General features: G+C 42.7%; 1 protein-coding gene across 2 annotated transcripts in view; it reads left to right on the forward strand.

The window, feature by feature from the left end:
* MAOB (monoamine oxidase B) overlaps positions 1-22102 on the forward strand; it is a 139421-nt gene that overhangs the window by 39572 nt on the left and 77747 nt on the right. The window contains exons 1-3 of one of the 2 annotated variants that reach the window (XM_008708714.2): positions 3826-3847; positions 5752-5846; positions 6793-6930. In XM_008708714.2, coding sequence (XP_008706936.2) covers positions 3841-3847; positions 5752-5846; positions 6793-6930 — 240 coding nt within the window. In that variant the 5' untranslated portion in view covers positions 3826-3840. Of the gene's footprint in view, positions 1-3825; positions 3848-5751; positions 5847-6792; positions 6931-22102 lie in introns of those variants that run through there. The other variant, XM_040632750.1, reaches the window with a different exon arrangement.

The following is a 22102-nucleotide window of genomic DNA, read 5'->3' on the forward strand; positions in this document are numbered from 1 at the left end:
GGGGGGGGGGGGAGAGAAGCAGGCTCCGTGCTGCAGGCGGAGGCTGACAAGGGGCTGGATCTCATGACCCTGAACCAAAACCAAGAGTCAGACACTCAACCGACGGCACCACCCAGGTGCCCCCCTTTCCCATTTCTGGTGTGACCAGAGGAAATCCGTTTCAGTGTGTGCAAATATTTTAGCTTCTTATACTAAATCAAATATAGTATGTTTACATAGACACCATCACGGCCATTTATTTATTTATCGACTAAGTGATTAAATGTCATCTGTGTTGAAGGGTATTAAATGAATCCATTCCATCATCACCTAAGCGCAGACCGTGTCCTAGCATTGAGGAGACAAAGAACAGATAATTAAATTCTTATCATCCAGGAAATAAGTTTTCTGAGTTTCAGGGCCGCAGCATACTGCACTCAGGCAAGTGCCCTGCACAAGGTTGGCCGGCTGATGCAGTGACAGAAGGGGTGCGGTCCAGCCCACATTCTGCCAGCCAAGCCATTTGCCCCAATGTGTGCTGAATTCCCCTGAAGGAAAGACGCCATTTTGAAATGTACCTGCTGGGTGTGTGCGTCTTCTTGTAATTTACACAAAGGCGCAGAATGTGCCCACGGTGGCTCTGTTGCTTGTGTGGTCCGTGATGTTTAATGGAAGGCTCCCAGTGTTTCACCATTTAGTATGAGGAAGGCTGCTGGGCATGTTTGTTATCTGGAGTCAGAGTGGCTGGATTTGAATACTGGCTCTGCCACTTGTTAGCTGTGTGACCTTGGGCACATGGCTTGGCCCTTCTGCGCCCCACTTTCTACATTTACCCACAGAGTTGTTGGAAGGATTAATATTTATGCGTAAAACACTTAGAAGAGAAGCTGGCATACGGTCAGTGCTCAAAATATTAGCTGCTCTACTCTGCGTTGAAAAGTTCAGCAATTAACAACCCAATTCCATCTACAAATACCACTCTCCTTTAATGAATTTATTTCACACAGGGGATATTTTCATCTTACCCCAGGCCCTTTGTGTGTGTGTGTGTGTGTGTATTTGTGTTAAATAACTAAATGGCATTCTCTTTAGAGACATCAAAGAATCCCAGTTCTTTGATCAGAAGGTCACTTGGTTGTTTCTAGAAATTTCTCATAAAACCATTGCTTTGTCAGAAGTGACAGAGGTGTGGAGGGTTATTTGCAGATTTTTGCCTTTCATCCCTCCTGGGGGAATGCTTCTATCTTTTACCAGGTTATAAGGTTAGAGATACTTTGAGGTACAGTGAATTTCTTTGTCAATTTTGGTTAACATGATACTTTTGGGAGGGGTAGTTTTAGACTGAGAAAAAATGTCCTTACATGATATTGAGTATCGATGTTTCATAATGTTTTCAAAACAATTAACTTTGCTTTTTAAAACTCTGAAAAAGTTTCGTGAAATATGAGGTTTCGATATGAAGGACGTGAGCCAGATTGACAAAGCAAAGCATGAGGCAAGTGGTGATTATGATTTTTCTCTTCCCTCCCCGTCCTAACCCCTTCACCGCTCCTAAGACACCTTGAAAAAAAAAAAAACCTTTTGTTACCAGTACTTTCCAGTCTTCTGCCTCATCTAACTCTCAGGTCGTTTTCCAGGACATGAAAAGTTGGAAGCATTGAATGTTAATAATGTGGCATGCCACTGATTTTTAGATATTTAAAATAATTTGTATATCTCCTCGCAATGGAGGGCTCCAAATCATCACCGATAATCAGCACCTTGATGAAACCTTTTTCCAAATAAACCGTCTGAGAAGGAAGGTGCAATGTTTTTATGATTTCGTGGCGTTAGGCATTGGGCCATCATTACTCAGATGTGCCGTGCTATTCGTCATTCTTCCAAGGAAGGTTCTTTGAGCCAAAATACCGTAGCCACTGCACCATCTGGAGTCAACAAATGAGATGATTTTATCAGGGGCCTGTCAGGGACACAGAGGGGCTGTCACTGAATGTGCCAATGATAATTCGTTTGCATGGTAGGCTCCAGTTTAATTAACTTTTTAAAAGTACAAAGTAATCAAATGCTCGCTCCTCAATTGGTTACCAACGTTAAATATCCACTGAAGAGAAAAACTGGCACTTTAAGAGTCCCGTGCTTAGATGGAGAGCAGAATGTTTTAAGATACGTTGCATCAATCAGGGTAATGGGGTTACTGTATTTTTAATTTTTCCTCCTTGGTCCAAGGGTAGTGGCAAAGAGTTCAGGTCTGTGGGGCTGAACTCTGACCCTGCCATTTACTGAGTGTGTAATCAACAGCAAGTCAGTGTATGTCTCTAAACCTCCTTTTCTTTTTTTTTTCTTTTTAAAATGAGGATAGGGGCGCCTGGGTGGCACAGCGGTTAAGCGTCTGCCTTCGGCTCAGGGCGTGATCCCGGCGTTATGGGATCGAGCCCCACATCAGGCTCCTCCACTTTGAGCCTGCTTCTTCCTCTCCCACTCCCCCTGCTTGTGTTCCCTCTCTCGCTGGCTGTCTCTCTCTCTGTCAAATAAATAAATAAAATCTTTAAAAAAAATAAAAAATAAAAAATAAATAAAATGAGGATAATAATACGTCTCCGCATGGTGAAGACCAGAGGAGCGTTGCTTGTAAGGCGCTTCACCCAGAACAAAACAAGTGCTTGATGCTTTATGACGGCGGCTGTTACCACTGTGAATATTTTCTTTTTTAAAAACTGCTAGTGTTTTTTCACTTGTGTCCGGAAATGATTGCATAAGTGTTTAAACGGTGCCAGTCACATTGTCTGGTGTTTTTCAGGCAAACGTGTGTTTGCTACTTCCTGATTTGGGGTTGGTTTCTTTTTTTTTTTTTTTCACCCTAGTATTGCATTTTAAAATTCCCAGACTTCCCAGAGAATGCATCATCCCTCCTATTTTCCTTCTATGGCAAAATGCATTAAAAGTTCCCAACAACTGGCAGAGGAACGAACTCTTGAGAAATAACCCTGTTGTAAGCTGGGGCGGCTCTGTGCTCAGTACTTGCTTATTCTTCCATCGGTGAAGCCATCGTCCTTCCCCCAGCCATCAGTGAGGAACCGCTGGAGAGCCACTTCTCAATCTTATTTTTTTAAGAAGATTTTATTTATTTATTTGAGAGAGAGAGAGCGAGAGAGAGCACGAGTGGAAGGACGGGGAGGCAGAGGGAGACGGAGAAGCAGACTCCCCACTGAGCAGGGAGCCCGATGCCGGGGCTCGATCCCGGGACTGTGGGATTGTGACCTGAGCCAAAGGCAGACGCTTCACCAACTGAGCCACCCAGGTGCCTCTTAATCTTAATTTACCTCCTGACTGGACTCCAAGTCCTCAGGTTCTTAGGTTCCCTGAAACTCCCTTCTAAACTGCAGGGACTTCCTTAAGCCCCCATACTTGCACCAATTATATTTCAAATCAGTTTTTGCCCGTTGATATCCAACAAGCAATTGAACACCGCTCCCCACCCCCAGCCTGTGACTATTAGACCAATTGTAAGCTATTTCCAACCACATAGACTCATTTTACCCTATTTAAAGATATTTTTGTCATTGTCTGTATATGACTTTTTAAGGCACCTGAGCACAGAGAAGTCTCTATTGAATGGTTTAATAAGACCCTGGCTTGTTTTAATAACTGTTCATGTTTAGCATCAGATACTATTGGGTAACTGTGCAGACCAAAAGACAGTGCCTTTTGTGGAGGAGAAAAGGCTAGTGTGCATGAGCGATGTTGTATTTCATTCTGAACCTCTTTGTTTAAGCCTCAGCGTGCTGAGCGGGTCCGCCTGAATTCCCTGATAACAGCGGTTACTATGGCTGCCTGTTATTTCATATTTCGTTTGTCGAACTGATGCTTGGTAAGAGAAATGGCATTGAATTGTCTGCACTTTTGAATCTAAATAGAAATGTTTAAAAAATAGATAAATAGAAATATTTTCTCCCTTTTTTCCCCCTCATGGAGGTAAAATTAACACTGGAGTTAAAAATCCAAACCTTATCTTTCCAAATGATCAGTTGTGCAATGCTGTGCACGCCGTGTGTGGGTGGCCGGGGACTTCGGGACCCCTTACCCTGACACCAGCTCAAAGCCCCTGCCCAGCCTCCAAGGACAGGGCTTGGAGAGACAGATGAACTCAAATAATGAAATGTCAGATCTGCCTCTTTTAAAAAATGGGTTTCCTCTTTAGGATTCTGATAGTGAACGAAGCCTCAACTTTTCGCTATAGCTTTTGCGGTGGGCTCATATTTTCTGTTAGATGGATGCTTATCAAACCGCAAGATACAAGCGAGTTTTAAAAACACGCTGAGCCAAATAAAGTGAAAAAGATCTTTTGAAATGTAATTTCCGCCTATAGCAGAAATTGAGAGATGTGATCTATGAAGATGATGGCTCTGAGTCCCCGTGGAAAGCAGTACCCGTGGTTTATGAACTCTGACCCTGGAGTGAAACTGCCGGGCTCTGCCTGCTGGCTCCTTGTGTGTTTCAGTCTCCTCGGCCATAAAACAGGAAGATCGTAGTACCTTTTCCCAATGGGTATTGTCAGAGTTCGCTGAATTAGTATATTAAAACACTTAGACCAGTGTCTCAAATGTAGTGAGCACTCCGTGAGTATTAGCTCTTTTTATAAGAATCTTTCTTTCCTTTTCTTGTTCTTTTCTTTCTTTTTTTCTTTTTGCACTAGAGGGGTCTAAAAATCCCAGAACAGTTAGAAGCCACTTCATTTGTCTGTAAGGCCCAGGGTCTATGGCATTTCCTTGATTTTGTTTGATTCCATAAGGCAAATGATGAAGGTAATTAAAACGGAGGAAATTCGGTCATCATGGTAAGAGCTCCAAAGTTCTCCTGTTTGAGAACCATCTTACTGTAAGAGTGGTTTCGAAGATGCAGGATTTTAAGATCTCTGAGGTCAAAAACTATACCTAGGATGTGCTTATACCAAAAATGACATATAAGGACTCTACAGGAAGCTTTGTACTTTGTCAAAACTCATTGAACTCATTGAGTCAAGTTTACAGTATGTTAATTTTCCTCAATAAAAGTGGTTTTTTTTTAAAGCTACATTCAGGGTGGTGAGAATGTTCAGGCATTTATTAAGTAGTTTTGACTACATTCATAATTAAATGAATGAATGCACGGAGTCAGTTCATTCTTCAGTGATTGGTCACATGGAAAACTAGGACACGGAGTGTATTGAATTTTATGTCCTTGGTTTTGAAACTTTACATCAACTTCCAAAAGTTCATGTTGACACAGAACTTAATAGTCAATTCTAGGTCCTCTCAAATGCTTTGAAGGCCTACTCTCCCCCTGACTTACCAGGTTGGTTTTGTTTTTGTTTTTGTTTTTTTCAGATTTACCTGGAGAATGAAGTCAATGGCTACATTTGGTCCCCTGCCTCCTGGGGCTTATACATTTCTCTGAAGTGTGGCCTTTGTTTTCCATTTGTGTTGTCAGACACATTGTCATACAACTTAGTCCTTAGAGATAGACATATTGATATAGTAACCAAAGATATTTTTAAGGTTTGAGACATTTATCAGAAATGAAATGTCTTTTGTTCTTGCTAGAAATAGCAGTTGGTTTCCCAGACTTGGAATCTGGGCCTTTACTGAGAAATCCTAGCCACCTGTAAGGTGAAGGTAACAGTAGGCCATGTGAGTGAGCCAACATGGACTTTTCTCATTGGGGCTAACGTGAGGAGCTTACCTGGAGTCCCTGTGCAGTGTTTGATTGTGATTTCTTATTGTATTTTCCCCCCAGGCATGGCAGCAGCCAAGCTTCTGCATGACTCTGGCCTGAACGTGGTGGTTCTGGAAGCCCGGGACCGGGTGGGAGGCAGGACTTACACCATCAGGGTAAGACATTAAGGATGAGGATGAAGAAATGTGGGACTGAAGCTGAGTTGTTTTTTGTCTAAAAGTCTTGAATTTCATTTGACTCTTATTTAGAGAGTGGAAATTGCTTTGACACATTCTCCACAGCCTCTCAATTTGCTACCCTTTCCAACATTTTCTTCTGTCTCTTTGCTTACCTCATGATGCTTGGCACTTGCCAATGAATTATTGCACCAATAAAGGGGTGTTTGGAATACATCAGTGAATAAAACAAAGATTCCCAACTTTGCGAAACTTCTGTTATCTTTGGGGGACAGGAGGGCTAAACAACAAATAACAACAGGAAAGGAGGGCCTGATAGGTATCTGGTTATTCTTGGACAACTTAAGACATAGGGAGCTTTTCTAGTGCCTTCTTCTTCAAAGGTTGGTGCTTGGTCATTGGAAGTGAAGCCAATTTGTAACCATATAGAAAACTTGCTTATGAACGTAGAAGAGCAATTTCAAAGGTTCAAATTATGGCCAAATGTTTCCTAATACTATCTTCCAACTGTCTGGATTAACCACATAAGAAGTGATCGTTTCCTTTCTTGGTTTTCTCTAGCATTAAGTGTCTCAAAATTAGCCTGAAGTACCAAAAAAAGAGAAACCCATCAACAATTCATAGCTTACAAATTCGAGGTACTGCAAATCAAACCGTGGTGTGATATATGCATTGTAAGTGATGGTTCACAAGTCTGTTGCCTATTTAAAGTTCAGTCCGATTTGCTTTAAAGGATGGTTTAATAACTAAGTCACATGAGGGAAGTACTGGTGAAAACAGAATCCCATTTTCCATGGATACACTTCAAGGTGTGCCTATAACCCCTGACATGCCCATTCGCTCATTTCAGAGCTCTTTTTTTTTTTTTTTTAATCTTAGGAAGAGCATTTTCACAAATATTTTTTTTTTCCTTGCGGGACAACAGAACCAAAAGGTTAAATATGTGGACCTTGGAGGATCTTATGTTGGGCCGACTCAGAATCGTATCTTAAGATTAGCCAAGGAGCTAGGATTGGAGACCTACAAAGTGAATGAGGTAGAGCGTCTCATCTACCACGTCAAGGTAAGCCTGGGCCAAAGGATTTGAAGACTTCTTTCTGGGTCTTTCCATTTATGAAGTCCAGATCCTGCCCTCAGAGAATCTACTGCATTCCTGAAATTCCTGAATGATGCATATGTATTTCGTAAGTGTATTTCAACCATGCTGAGAATGTTTTCACTGTCATCAAAGGGGAACCAAGTGGGAATTCTAACCTATGTGGGAAGGTTATTGACAAAGTGGCATTGCCCATTTGGCAAAAAGTTTAGCAATCACAAAAGATGTTTGTGATTGATTTATTAAAAACCTCTATTTGAATACCCGGGCTCTTTGATGTGACACAAACCTGTGTACAGTTTTATAAATACTGCCCTAGACTTCCTATTATGAAGAGTATTTGTAATATGCATAACATAATATTTTGAAATTTTGTCATTGCATCCTATATATCATCTAAGATTACTGTTCTTTGGAGATTAACATAAAAGTGGCTCAAGCCCCAAATTCCATCTTTTGTGGGGAGGCACCATTGATCTCCCCAAAATTTCTGTGAGTTTATGGGGTCTGCCATTCCCATGATCACCTGTGGCTCATGGTTCCTGCTTCCATGACCTCTATGCTCATGCACATCTTCTAACCTGTGACTCTTGTCTTCCCTTTGCTCCGTGCCAACCTGTGTTCAAATTCACCTCTTTATCTTGGTTGTCTTCAGACCATCCCAAGCATTTGCGTGCAACAGACTTGACCGAAGTTTTGAGCAATGAGGGTGGGGGGGTTTAATTGCAGAAACACAAATAGCTTAGAACTGACTATTGGACATTCTTACTCTGAGAAGCTCTTAGACCAATGAGCCCCCTAGAGATTTGCCACTGGCCACCCTTCTCTGTGCATCCAAGTCACTCACCGTGTTGCTGTCTTCAGACTCCTCTCATATCTCCCTGATCCTTGTTTTCCCAGCATCATCGTCTTGGTCCAAAAAGTCGCTGTTGTTCTCTGATAAGCAAAGAGTCACCTACTCTGGGTCCAGCCCTGGAGTCCCACAGAGAACTAGCAGAGGTTTTGAACTTCAGCTTTTCCTCTCTTCCATACTTGCCTTTGCAGGTGGAAGTGAGCAGTACAGAGACATAGTCCTCAGTGGTAGGAATCATCCCTTTAGAAGACAGAAGAACCTAGCAGCAGTCGGTTTTGATTTACATTAACAATGTTGATACCCTTATATTATTTGTGAGTGATATTATCAAGGACAAATAACAGACTGTACATTATGAGTCATTTAATAAAACAGGAAATCAACATCTATCTAATTTGGTACAATAGGGATAAAAGATTTCCTTAATTTATACATAAATGTTTTGGCTGACCTTCAGATTTTGTTTTATAAGCCTTTTCACCTTGCTTCCGTCTGTGTCTAGCAGAAAAAGAGACACATGAATTAGAAATGAAAATGTGGCATGGTGATAGTACAATGTCTTGAACATCAATCAACAGGCTTAGTAAACATCCTTCATTGGATTCCTTGCTTTTAAATGTAGGTCACGTTGACCAATTTCTTTGTCTTCCTTGTCCTAATATGGAAGACTTGCAGAGACTGACTTCCCAGAACACTAGGATCTCTTTTAGGTTTTTCCAGACAAAGGAGATGACTACAGATTATATTCATGTCTCTGTCTTTGTGTGTGCCTGGTTTCTTGGCAGATAGAAGCTATGTCCAGAATGCTTTGTTCCTCTGGTAATCTTACGGCTGACATTAAGTTCCTTGTTTGAAAGAGATTGCTTGCAGTCATCAATAGCGGAAATGATGTTACACTGAAATAATTTTTCAGAGTGATGACCACATGTGCTGCTTTCTGAGACGATTTCAAATCATCTGTGTGCAGCTAAGGAAAAAAATACAAATAATTAAGCACTATCTCTGACTCGATACCGGGTAGATACATTATGCCAACAGTGCTCCTTTTAAAATTTCAGATAAATGTCATTGTTTTTTAATGATTACAAAAGGAAAAATATAATCAGAAAAGGTGGGTAAAGAAACACAATTTAAAGACCCTTCCATAACCCTAGCTAGAGAAAATCACTCGAAAATATTCTTTTGGCTCACAGATTTTCATATTCCTCTATTGCTATTTTGTGACCTCTACTGGAGGAAATGAGAAATATCAGTACACTTAAAAATATATGTAGATATATTTGATATACTGACTTACTGTATAATTAATTCTCACTACCAAGACAACGGAGACACTAATGAGGCTATGAAATAAGGGTCTTTTTCAGTCTCAGTAGAGGTGCTAATTTGACCTCCCATGGTCAAATTCAGATAATAAATAGCGATAAAGATCTGATGCCTGGGAAGTCCTCCCCAAATGAAGCGCTTCTCCTCCACTCTCACCACCTTCATGTCTTCTGCTCCCATGTCATTTTCCTTCTTTTGAACCTGTGAAAAGCATATGGAATGGCTGCATCCGTTTCTGGAATTAACGATAACAGTTCTGGCGTTCTGTCTCCTACATGCCTAAGAATGTAGTTCAGAAATTTGTCTCCTCTGTCATGGTAGGCAGTCCTGTAGGCATTTGGACATTACTCTCTATGGCTTATTTCAGTCACTGCTGCCACGTGCAAGCCGTGGTTCGTGTAAACGTACAGTACATTCGTGCCTTGTTTCATCAACAACCCCACGTGTATTTTTTTAAGATTTGATTTATTTGAGAGGGAGAGAGCACAGAGGGAGAAGCAGACTCTCTGCTGAGCAGGGAGCCTGACGCGGGGCTTGATCCCAGGACCCCGAGATCATGACCTGAGCCGAAGGCAGACGCCTCACCGACTGAGCCACCTGGTGTCTTTCTTAAGAAATGCTGACTCCCAGTATCACCAGTGCTCTGGTTGTTGTAGACGGAACAGCGGGCTGATAGATGGGGTGTGTTCATGCCGGCCCCGTAACAAGCATCCAGAAACCCCTGGTGTGCTGTGATATGCGGGGCCTCTTTCCTGTCTGCCTCCGGTCTTTCAGAAATGTTTATGCCTACTGAGTGGCATTCATTTTTAATGCTACCGTAGATCTGTCTTCTGTGGCCACAGTGTGGTTTTCCAAAGCCTCGTTCGCGAATAAAAGAGTGATACCAAGCTACACTGGGATTTCATTATCGGTGGGAAAAGTGATCACTTCAGCTCAAATCTTTATTAATTTAGAAGGTGCTTTCCTCCCTCCTGAAATCCGCGATGCCGCCGTTAGACTTCACAGTCCTGAAATCTTTCATCTGTTTTGCAAATAGTCATGCTAATTTCTGCTAGTATAGTTTAGAAGGCAGCTGTTTAGGTGCCTTGGAAGTGACTTGTAAACATTGCTCTCTTTTAGGGACTATCTCACAGTTAAAAAGAAAAAGATGACAAGTGAAAACGTTTTCAGAAACCTCACTATATTTTGACTTTCACCTCTTTCTCTTTCATCTAGTGTGTGAGTGTGTGTGTGGTGGTTCTCTCCTTTGTTTTTTATTCTCTTGGGTTCTTCTCGAAGAAAGTGGAGACAATTTTTGACGTTTGGTACGATTTAGGCTATCGGCAAAAGAGTTTCTCTGTTTTGGAAGCTTTTATGAGGCTGAACTATGGAACTAGAGTCTAGTCAAACATGAAAGTGCTTTAGCCCAACTTCACGCTGATAATCATTTACCAACTTCAGCTATCCGGAGAAACGGAGAAAAAAAAAAAAAGATGCTCTGGTCTTAGTCTGCTTCCTGGCGGTCGGAAGCCAAGCTCATTGTTAAAGTCCCTTGTGTGGCTGGATGCGGTCAGGCTCCGTGCGAAGAGGCATATGAATGAGGAGACCTCTCTCAAATGTATTGCTTGCTTGTCGCTGCTACAACTGCCATTGCTCACACAACCTCAGGGAGGAGGTGCCATTCGGCTGACCACCTCGTTTGTCGAGAACTCCGAAATCCAGTTGAAAATCCGGTACGGCAAAAGCCCGTAAAAGGCAGAGAGCGGCAACTAGGTCTCTAGCGACAAGATCTGTTCTGTGAGTTTTCCAGGAAGAGATCACAGGTGCTGAGCTCGTACTCCGTATTAGAGAACAGCAACAGAAGGAGAGCCCAGATATCGACACATAAAATATCCAAATTATAATTGCATTTGTCACGCAGGACCTCAGCCTCTCCCAGAAATGAGCAAATTAGACGTGTCCGGTCTTCTTCAGGCTCTTAATATTCCCTTCCCCACACCAGTCCTGTTAATCCAGGGAAGCCTTGATCAAAGTCTGGGGTACACTTGCTTCTCTCGTGATGACAGAAGTCCCTGGGAACAGGTTAGACAAACTCTTGCATTTCGCCCAGGAACAGCTACCCGTCACACATGCCACGCAGAGCTCACTGGCTCTGGGAGTCTGCCCCAGCTGAGACAGGTTTCGTGAACCTTCTCTTCCCCTCCCACCCACATTCCACAACGTTTCTTATTTGTTGGAAACAAATATCTCTTATCATCACGGGAGTTGTTTGTTTTTTTGTTTTTTTTTTTTTAGTATGGACAATAGTAATTTCCTCTTCAGCAAGTGAAACCCATTTGTCTAGGGATCATTCTGAAGCTTCTGTTAGGTTATTCTAGAAACCGAAGTGCTCATTTGCGTTCTTTAGAAAACACAGGCAGCTTTTTGGCATGTAATAATTTGCCGAAAATTATGCCTTCAGCTGCTGGATTTGGAGTAATATTTTGGGATACGAGATGGATTTATTCTAAGCCTTCGAGGTTTCCATTTGGAACTTAATTTATGATAAAATCGGCAAGCCTCTTCTCTATGGGCGAGCACACACATACATACATCTGGATAAACAACAGTGGCTAGAGTGGCCGGCAGCTCAGTGAGTTTTAAATCACGCCGAAGGCAGAGGGCAGAGAATGTGTAGAATTCAGTTACAATGGTAACATTCACTAAAGGAAATAGACCTTCAGCTTCAGTCTTGTGCCAGAGTTGACAGCCCCTGTACCATGTCATCATGGGGTGCGGCCAAGTAGTCCAAAGAAGATGCAGTGAAAGGGGGCGCTTGGGTGGCTCAGTCGGTGAAGCTTCTGCCTTATGCTCAAGTCCTGATCTCAGGGTCCTGGGATCGAGGCCCGAGTTGCGCTCCCTGCCCAGTGGGGAGTCTGCTTCTCCCTCTCCATCTGCTCCTCCTCACCCTCCCACCCCCCACCCCCCATCCCACCGCTCATGCGCGCTCTCTCTCTCTCTCTCTCTCTCTCGCACACATAAATAAGTAAAATCTTTTAAAAAAGAAGATGCAGTGAAAGGGTCCCAGCTCACCAAAGCATGGAGGCTAATACAGGCAGCCAGCTAACTGTTGGTCAGAGAGCTTTGGCAGCCTGCAGTTACCAAAGGATCGACAGCAAGTACAAGACGGCCTGAAACGTGTTGGCCCACCTTGCCACCCCCTCGGCAGCAGCCCGAGGAAAGGCTTATACGTGGACTCCCAGTCTGTTGCTCACAGAGCCCTTGCCTTTCTCCTGGCCTTTGCAACAACCAGCAGATGATGACAATAGTAACACTACTGTGGTATGGATGTCTGGATCCTACCAAGCAAGCGCTTTTACACATCATATCTTATTCATGAGTTACGTGCTTGTGAACTAGACGTTTTAGCCCCATTTCACAGGTGAGAACATAAAGGTTAAAGAGGTTGATTGTAGAGGGCAGGAAGCAATGGGGTCAGAGCACAAACCAAAGTCTTTGGGTGCCAAGAATACATTGACACCCTGCTGTCCCCTGGGTGAGAGGCTTTCCGTCATTTCCTTCTGAGCCCCAACACCTGGCTCGTCTGCCCTCCTTGCTTCCAAACTTACACACTCGCGTCTTGGAAAAATCCAGCTTGAGATTTTTCTTTCCCTAAAATGTTCTGCAGTTAACTACAGTGATCGCACTGGCTCCTTCCCAAGCCCTGTATCCTCCTCCCTTTCCTGATGATAATTTGTGAAACCCTGTTTGAAAACAGGATGAATAGTGTTCCATTATGTGTACTTCAAGATTACGCACACACATACACATACACACACAAAAAGAGCATATTTTGTTTATATTTAACATTCTTGGATTCCTATTTTTACACTTTCACATTAAGAAAGGTTTTTTAGGTCTGCCTTTTCACTCATGAATTTTTCACAGATACTCTCCAATGTCATTGAAAGTTCTTTGTTTTTAAAAAAAGGTCTTTATAGATCCCGTTTTAAACAGACATGGAATATTCTGTTGTAAGAACACTCTGCAATATAGTGGATATTTTGCCAATCAGTTACTTTCAATGAGGCATCTATACTCTATTCAAATCGTCTTAACATTTATTGAACATCTAACATAGGTCACTAGTATGCAATTGAATTTGAGACAGGTCGGACTACAGTCAGGGTCAGATTTGTGAGATCAAAGATTCCCCTCTCAATATAAAAGGAAATTAGCCCCTCCAAAAAGAAAAAAAATGGCTAAATAAAATACAGCCAAAAAAAAAAAAAAAAGATATTCATGCCGCAATCAAACCAGAAAAGACAGCAGCCTTAGATCATAAAATTTGAGAACTGATGGCAAGGAAAACTTTAGGTTTCTAATCCTGGCTGCTCAGTCCCGGAGCTCAACGGTTGCTGAAAACAAACGTACTACCCGTTAAAAGCCAGCGATCACGAGCTCTTCAACAATTTCCCTTGGAGTGCCAAGGCTGATAAGTACTTGGTGTGCCTTTCAAATTATCCAGACAACAGTTTTGCCAGTGCGTTCCGACGTTCTGTGCCTCTTAATCCTGTGACATCTCTATCCTGGCCACCTGCACGCTGTGTGCTAAGCCAATGGCACCCTATTTATTTATTTATTTGTTTGTTTATCTATTTTTAAGTTTTTATTTTCATTCTGGTTAGCATACAGTATTATATTAGTTTCAGGTGTACAATAGAGTGATTCAACACTTCCATACATCGCCCAGAGCTCATCTCAGCAAGTGCCCTCCTCAGTCCCCATCCCCTATTTCACTCAGTGGCGCCCAATTTAACATAACAGTGATGACACCACTTCAAGGTGTCATCAGATGGGGACTCGAAGAACTCAGGAGTGGATAAGCCTTGGTGAAACTGGTTTTAAACCATAAATACATTTAAATAAAGATTTAAATATAAAGAATTGGAAGAATTGTGATTGTAGTGCCGAATATACTTCAGAGTGTATTTTTATTTTTATTTTTTATTTTTACTTATTTATTTGGGAGAGAAAGAAAGAGAGCATGTGAGTGTGGGGAGGGCCAAAGGCAGAGAATCTCAAGGGCCCTCTGTACCGAGCACAAAGCCCCATGCGGGGTTCAGTCTCATGACCCCGAGATCATGACCTGAGCCGAAACCAAGAGTCAGACATTTATCTGACTTTGCCACTCAGGCGCCCCTGGACTATATTTTTAAAACAACCTTTATATGGTAAAAAAAAAGAATGATGTAATCTATAAAATCAGAATGTGAGGAAGGTGAGAAGGGAAGAAATACAAGCAGATTGAGTGCTAGTGACATCTTCTTTCATAGCATGAAATCAGTCTATACCAAAATTAAACTTGTAGCCAATAAAAAAACACAGACTCAAATCACTTAATTGTTTTTGTGATCTTTTCACTTTCTGCTACACGGGTCTTTCAGGAACCAATATTTCTTGGGGTTATGCAACATTTATTTGAAATTTAGTACTTCCTCCAGTCTGTGTTTCTTCTGTTAAATTCGAGTAAATTTAGATCATTAAAGAAAGCTAATAGAGTATGATTTGTTCTTAGATACTTGCATTTCTTTCTTTTCCTCTTCCTCCCTCCCTGCCTCCCCCTTTACTTCCTTCCTCCCTTCCTTTTTTTTGTTTCCTTTCTTCCTTTGTCAGTCATTGATTTGTGCATTTATCCATCCATCCATCCACCTGTCCATCCATCCATCCACCTGTCCATCCATCCATCCATCCATCCATCCATCCATCCATCCATCCACCCATCCATTCATCCATCCATCCATCCATCCATCCATCCATCCATCCATCCATCCATCCATCCACCCATCCATCCATCCATCCATCCATCCATCCATCCATCCACCCATCCATCCATCCATCCGTCCATCCATCCATCCACCCATCCATCCATCCATCCGTCCATCCATCCATCCACCCATCCATCCACCCATCCATCCATCCACCCATCCATCCATCCATCCACCCATCCATCCATCCATCCACCCATCCATCCATCCATCCATCCATCCATCCATCCACCAATCTTTCTATTTTGTAGTTGCTTATAAAAGGGTCTGGAATGTCAGGCACCAAATGTTATAGCTGTTTTTTAACCTGGTTGTTGTAATTTGAGATAATTTGCTTCCTGCTTCTTTGAATTTTTTTGATACTGCTGGAGCTTTTTTATAAAGAGCTCCTCTCATTTTCATTTTTAAAAATGTCATTAGACGCAGACTCTACGTTTGAGAGCTCAGGGACTATAAGAGGTTCGACTCCGTGACTCACAACTGCGCAGCAGCCGTCTCCCAGGTTATGTATCTATTCACAATGACCGAACTGCTTCCAGCGGGGCTTAGTGACTGTGCTTCAGCCCTTTGAGTTTAGACAGTCTAGATCCCAAAGCAGCTGTTTGAATGCAGAACGTCAAAGGCTTTTATCCTGTTATTACTGGGCTGCAGAATTTTCCGGTGTCTGATAGACACACACACTTCATTGTTGACCTTTTGTGCCACCTTGGCCGCAGTCTTTGTGCTTTTTGTACCTTGATTTCTCCATTTGCAAAAGAAAGGTACTTGTCCTGCTTAGTGCTTTGAACTTTGAAAGAGAAAAGATGTTTCCGGAAGATCCTGATTAACCTCATCCTCACCAACAAGGCTGCTATGACACACGGAAGTTACTAAGAATGTTTTGATAGAAAGGCTAGAGTCTATTTACTTTCCTTTTGAAAAACTTCTCTAATGACTGTGTGGATTCTTCGTACCAAGTAAGAATTTGAATGGCAAGGGCCCAAGGGAGGATAAAGCTGTACAAATTCTTACCCGAAGAAAACCAGACCCATACGCTCATCTTGCAAATATTTTTACAGGCTCCTTATACACCGAACTATAATTCTTCTTGCTTTTAAATCCAGGTTCCTCTCCTTCTTGATTTGTGTCCCATCTTATTAATAGGCTAGGTCATCAGCATTTGGCTGCAACTAAACTCACATGTCCAGACAAACAAGAGCAAATAGATAACAGAAGAGAGAGAATAAAATCCCCTTTCCTGGTTGTGTTTCTCTTCTACGTTTCCTTCAGCTCTCCTCTGATTTCTTTAGGAGCTGGCATATGGGATGATGTTATTATTAGACCCAGTTGAGGCCCTTCCGTTCAGGTTACTAAGTGGCAACGCTGGCGTTCTTCTAGAACTGTCAGGAGACAGTAGGCATGTCAGAGTTTACTAATCTCTAAATAACCTAAGTGAGGAGACCCAAAATACATTAATTTTTTTTCTTTTTTTGGACATATATGTGAAATCTGGGAATACTCACCAAAATAGCTACATATGTCATTTAAATTTTCTAGTAATCATATTGAAAAGTAACAAGAAAGAGGAGAAATTCATTCTAATAATATATTTTACTTAACCTGATATAATCAAAATAGTGTCATCTCAACACATAGTCAATATAAAACATGATAAGTGTGGTATATTACATTCTTTTTTTGTACTAAGCCTCTGACACCTGATGTGGATTTTTTTTTTTAAAGATTTTATTTATTTATTTATTCGACAGAGATAGAGACAGCCAGCGAGAGAGGGAACACAAGCAGGGGGAGTGGGAGAGGAAGAAGCAGGCTCATAGTGGAGGAGCCTGATGTGGGGCTCGATCCCATAACGCCGGGATCATGCCCTGAGCCGAAGGCAGGCGCTTAACCGCTGTGCCACCCAGGCGCCCCCTGATGTGGATTTTATAGTTCCAACACATCTCAATTTGGACGAGCCACATACGAAATGCTCAATGGCCACACAGGGCTCGTGGCTACCACAGTGGACAGCACAGACCACAAAGGTTGGCAGATTCCGTGGATTCGTGCCGCCATTTCTCATACATCTTCAGTTTTTTAAAAACCTGTACCAAACTTAGGCCTAGATCCTGCAACGTAAATCCTACATCATGGCACAGGTTATCACCCCTCACGCTGGCATCTTCAAATATCTGGCAACGCAAAGAACTTGGAAGTACAACAGAAGGATATGCCCCCTATGGATTTTGCTTCCTTGTGGCAAACCAGCTTTGAATCACATTTTAAAAATTCTCCTAGGGGCGCCTGGGTGGCTCAGTCGGTTAAGCATCTGCTTTTGGCTCAGGTCGTGATCCCGGGGTCCTGGGATCGAGGCCCATGTGGGGCTTCTTGCTCAGCGGGGAGCCTGGTTTTCCCTCTCCTCTCTGTCCCTTTGCCCCCATCTCTTGTGCTCTCTCTCTCTTGCTCTCAAATAAATAAATAAAATCTTTAAAAATAAAAATTCTCCTAGGTGCGCAGGGAGGTGCCATGAGTCTGATATTTTTACGCATGAGGCGATAAGCAAATTGGAACTCCTTGAGGTCAGGGTGGTCAGAGATGCTGTCACGGAGAATGCTTGGAAAGCTCCTCAAAACCTTGAAGGACATCGCCAGATAAATTGAAGGGAATAACTTTATGGAGAGCATAAAGCCTTTTTATAGAGCACCATTATTGTATTAAAATTGTCAGATGGTCCCTAACTATGACTAACTCAGGAGCAACCATAGCCCTGGCCCCAAGTCCTGTAAGTGATTATTGTCTTCAAACACAGTGAGAGAAGAGTCCCACAAGCACTGAGTTGTAGAGAAGATAAGCCTGTCGTTCGGTGGGAGAACTTACTCAACCATGCATTTCACACGGACGCCGCACAAAACTCTGAGCAAAAGCACTGCCCAGTGGCCTGGCGCCTTGGACTGCTGACATTTATCGTTTCCCCTTTTTTTTAAGTCGGCAAATATTAAGGGCCGCGGCCACAGGCAGTGGCTGGTCACGTGCAAACCAAGAAAAAGAACTCGTAATTCATAGTCACCGATAGTTTAGGCTCTCACGTTGAACCAAACACACATCGGCCGTTCGGTCTCTGGCGATTCAGTTCAAAACCGAATTTAATAATGACAGTAGCCAGCGTCTTTTGAAATTTCTGTATAGACCAAGCACTCTTCTGAGCATTTGATATGCGTTATCTCACTAATGCTCAGAAAAGCCTATTGGTTATTATTCTCTCTTATTTACAAATGAAGGCATGGAAGCACAAAGCTTCTGGGTGATTTGCTCAAGGTCCCCCAGTTGGTAAGTGATGGAGTGTGGGATCTAATCCGTGTCACTCCAGAGTCTGGGCCCTTGGCTCCACAGCCAAGGTGCTGGCGTGCGTGGAAATCCCACAGAAGGGTGGGGACGCCTCAAGAAAGAAGCGAAAAGGGTATGTGTGCAGAGAACTGAACCCTCTTCTTCTTTGTAATCAGGTTCTTGCTCCCTCCTGCCTCCCTTTTCTGTCTGATGTTTGTTTAATCCTCGTTTGACCTCCTGGGATATACGTGATCTCCTAGTGCTAAGTATTAGGAGCTCATGGAGGCCACTGACATGACCTGTCCATTTGGCCAAATCAAGGGCTGTTAGGAGACACTGAGTCATCCTATTTCATTCTTAATCCAAAAATCTTAAAGAGTATTAAAGATAATCATTCTGGGGAGACCGCTAGAACTGTGCGTCATACGAAATAGACACGAGAGTCGACAGCCACACACATGTCTCGGGTTTGTTTCTCTTTTCCATTGCAAAGCGTAATCATAATAAGGTTATAAGAAGCATTGCTTTCTATACAGCTTCAATCGTAGGCAGGAAAGAGAAGATAAAATTATATATTTAAGGGTGACCTACGTAGAGTAGTTGTTTGGTAGTCGAGGGGGTATCGTTATGATACTTAATGACATTGGATTAAAAAGGATGAGAGTCCGTCTAAAAACAACAGGTTGTTTGAAGCTGCTACTACTCTTTCTGAGGCCGGGATGGTTGTGCCACTGCTATTTTAGGGGCCTCGTATTTCTCCCTTATTGGTTCCAGACATTTCTCCCAGATCACTGTTGACATCTTGTCTACGTATCCAGGCCGGAGCCAAGGTTTCTTGACTGTAGACTCCTAGAACAAACAAAACAAAACAAAACAAAAAAGCAGTAAAATGTAAATGAAAGAAGGAATAACATTAAATTTTTATCACAGCCTACAAACACCTATGTGAGCTACCCCTACCACCCCCCGACCCAGCACACTCTGGTCCCGCCACTCTGCGTTCTGGTATGTCAAGTGCATTCCTACCCCAGGGCATCTGCAGACGGAGACAGATTAAAGAGGCCGTCGATTCTCTGACATTCCTCCCATGGAGAGGCAGCACTTCCGCGCATCTTCCCTTTGCATCTAGGAGGGCCCTATCATTGCTTTGACCCGTGGAACGTGATCGAAGCGACGCTGTTCCAGCCTGTAGGCTCAGGCTCTAAGAAGCTGTCGGTTCCACTTTCTTGGAACACTCACCCTTGGGACCTTGAGTGACAGCACGTAGGAAGTCCAGAGACCCTGAGAGCCCCTCTGCCTGCAGCTCCCCCCGCTGGAGAGGACACGGAAGGCACGCAGGTCACCCGGGCCCGGGGAATCCAGCCTCGCGCCATCCCTCCCACGGCCCTAAACTAGGGAGGAGAGCTGTCTCAGACGTTCAGCATAGTCGAGCCTTCAAACGACTCCAGCCCCAGCTGCTGTCTGACGCAGCCCCATGAGTCACCTCAAGCAAGCACTGCCCAGCGGAGCCCAGTCAACCCAGAACTGTGAGAGATAATACTAGATTAATGTTTTAAGCCGTGGGGTTGTGGGGTTATGTTTTTATGCAACTATAGATAACCAAAACACACCTGCTCTTTCCTCCGCTTGGGATGCTCCTTCTCAGGTCTCAACTCAGACACCTCCTCCTCACAGAGGCCTTCCGTGATTACTCTATCTTAAGGAGTAGCCTCTCCGCCCCATCCCCCCTGTTCTGGTATTCTCTATCCCGAATTTGTCCCTTCCCTGCTTCATTGTTCCCTCACAGCACTTACAAATGCCTAACATCGTATCATACATGTATATGTTTTTTATCTGCTTTCTTCTGCTGGGTCGTAAGCTCCCTGTGGACAGAATTTTTTTTTTTTTCCATTTTGTCCACTGCTGTATCTCCAGCACTTGGATAGGGACCCAGCATATAGTAAGATTTAGGTAAATGTTTCTTGCATACATGACTGAAAGAATGGGTCTTTGCCCCTACTCGAGCCTGTCCCTTTAGAGCACAATTGAGTAGACCTTGATCTGGTGTTGCTCTTAGGGCAAAACTAAAATATATACTAGTCCTACAGAAAAATAAGTGCCTGGGACGCCTGGGTGGCTCAGTTGGTTGGGCATCTGTCTTCGGCTCAGGTCGTGATCCCGGAGTCCTGGGATCGAGTCCCGCATGGGGCTCCTTGCTTGGCGGGGAGTCTGCTTCTCCCTCTGCCTGCTGCTCCCCCTGCTTGTGCTTGCTCTCTCTCTCTGATAAATAAATAAATAAATAAATAAATAAATAAATAAAGTGCCTACCTCTTATGATGTCAAGAAACCTCGAGTGCCTCCCGTCTCAACACACCCACCACCAGCTCCCACCAAAATTCCACAGCTGACGATTACTTTCTTTGTCCACAAGGTTAAATGACAAAGAAACTTAAAAATACAGAGGCAAACAACACCCAAAAATCCTCATCTTCACAGAGCTTATGTGTTATCTAGGGAGGACAGGCAAAAAAGAAACAAATAAAATACATAGAAAAAACAATTTATACACCTAAAATAGAATTAGAATTAGCAAGGGGCGCCTGGGTGGCACAGCGGTTAAGCGTCTGCCTTTGGCTCAGGGCATGGTCCCGGCGTTACGGGATCGAGCCCCACATCAGGCTCCTCCGCTATGAGCCTGCTTCTTCCTCCTCCACTCCTCCTGCTTGTGTTCCCTCTCTCGCTGGCTGTCTCTCTCTCTGTCGAATAAATAAATAAAATCTTTAAAAAAAAAGAAAAAGAATTAGAATTAGCCATGTTTGATTTTGTATTACTTTTCGTTTGCAGTAACAGGCATAATGAAGAAAGATGGTAAAGTACAAAATTAAGAAGTGGATTTGCTTAAAATGAAGTTAATTCAGATGTACCAAAAATTCATATACTGCTTTGCCTGAAACTTTTTTTAAATGTTAATTTTGTTTTACACTCTCAACTCTTAATAGGTGTGTGAGTTGATTTTCAAATGTATTTTAGAGTTAAAAGTCAGTTAACCAGAATTATGCAAAAAGCTTTGGGTTTTAAAATCTGTTACTTTTCCCATGTGAAGATTTAATAATTTCTACAAAGGGTTCAAACTTTTTAGCCAGATCTGTTAAATCTCTCATTTACATTAAAAGCTATGTGTAATAAAACAACCACTCAGCCACATTTGAAAAAAACATGTGCAGTCGACCCTTGAATAGCACAGGCTTGAATCATGTGGGTCCACTTATGTGGGGATTTCTTATAGTACAGTACTGCAAGTGTATTTCTTTCCCTTGTGATTTTCTTTTTTTCTTTTAGAGAGAGAGAGCTTGTGAGGATGGGAGGGGAGAGAATCTTTTTTTTTTTTAATGATTTTTTATTATATTATGTTAGTCACCATACAGTACATCCCCGGTTTCCGATGTAAGGCTCGATGATTCATTAGTTGTGTATAACACCCAGTGCACCATGCAATATGTGCCCTCCTTACTACCCATCACCAGCCTATCCCATTCCCCCACCCCCCTCCCCTCGGAAGCCCTCAGTTTGTTTCTCAGAGTCCATAGTCTCCCATGCTTCATTCCCCCTTCTAATTACCCCCCTTTCTTTATCCCTTTCTTCCCCTACCGATCTTCCTAGTTCTTATGTTCCATAGATGAGAGAAATCATATGATAATTGTCTTTCTCTGCTTGACTTATTTCACTTAGCATTATCTCCTCCAGTGCCGTCCATGTTGCAGCAAATGTTGAGAACTCATTCTTTCTGATAGCTGAGTAATATTCCATTGTATATATGGACCACAACTTCTTTTTTTTTTATAATGATTTTTTATTATATTATGTTAGTCACCATACAGTACATCCCCGGTTT

This window comes from Ursus maritimus, assembly GCF_017311325.1.
Source record: "Ursus maritimus isolate PB19 chromosome X unlocalized genomic scaffold, ASM1731132v1 scaffold_X1, whole genome shotgun sequence".
In the NCBI taxonomy this organism is placed as follows: Eukaryota; Metazoa; Chordata; class Mammalia; order Carnivora; family Ursidae; genus Ursus; species Ursus maritimus.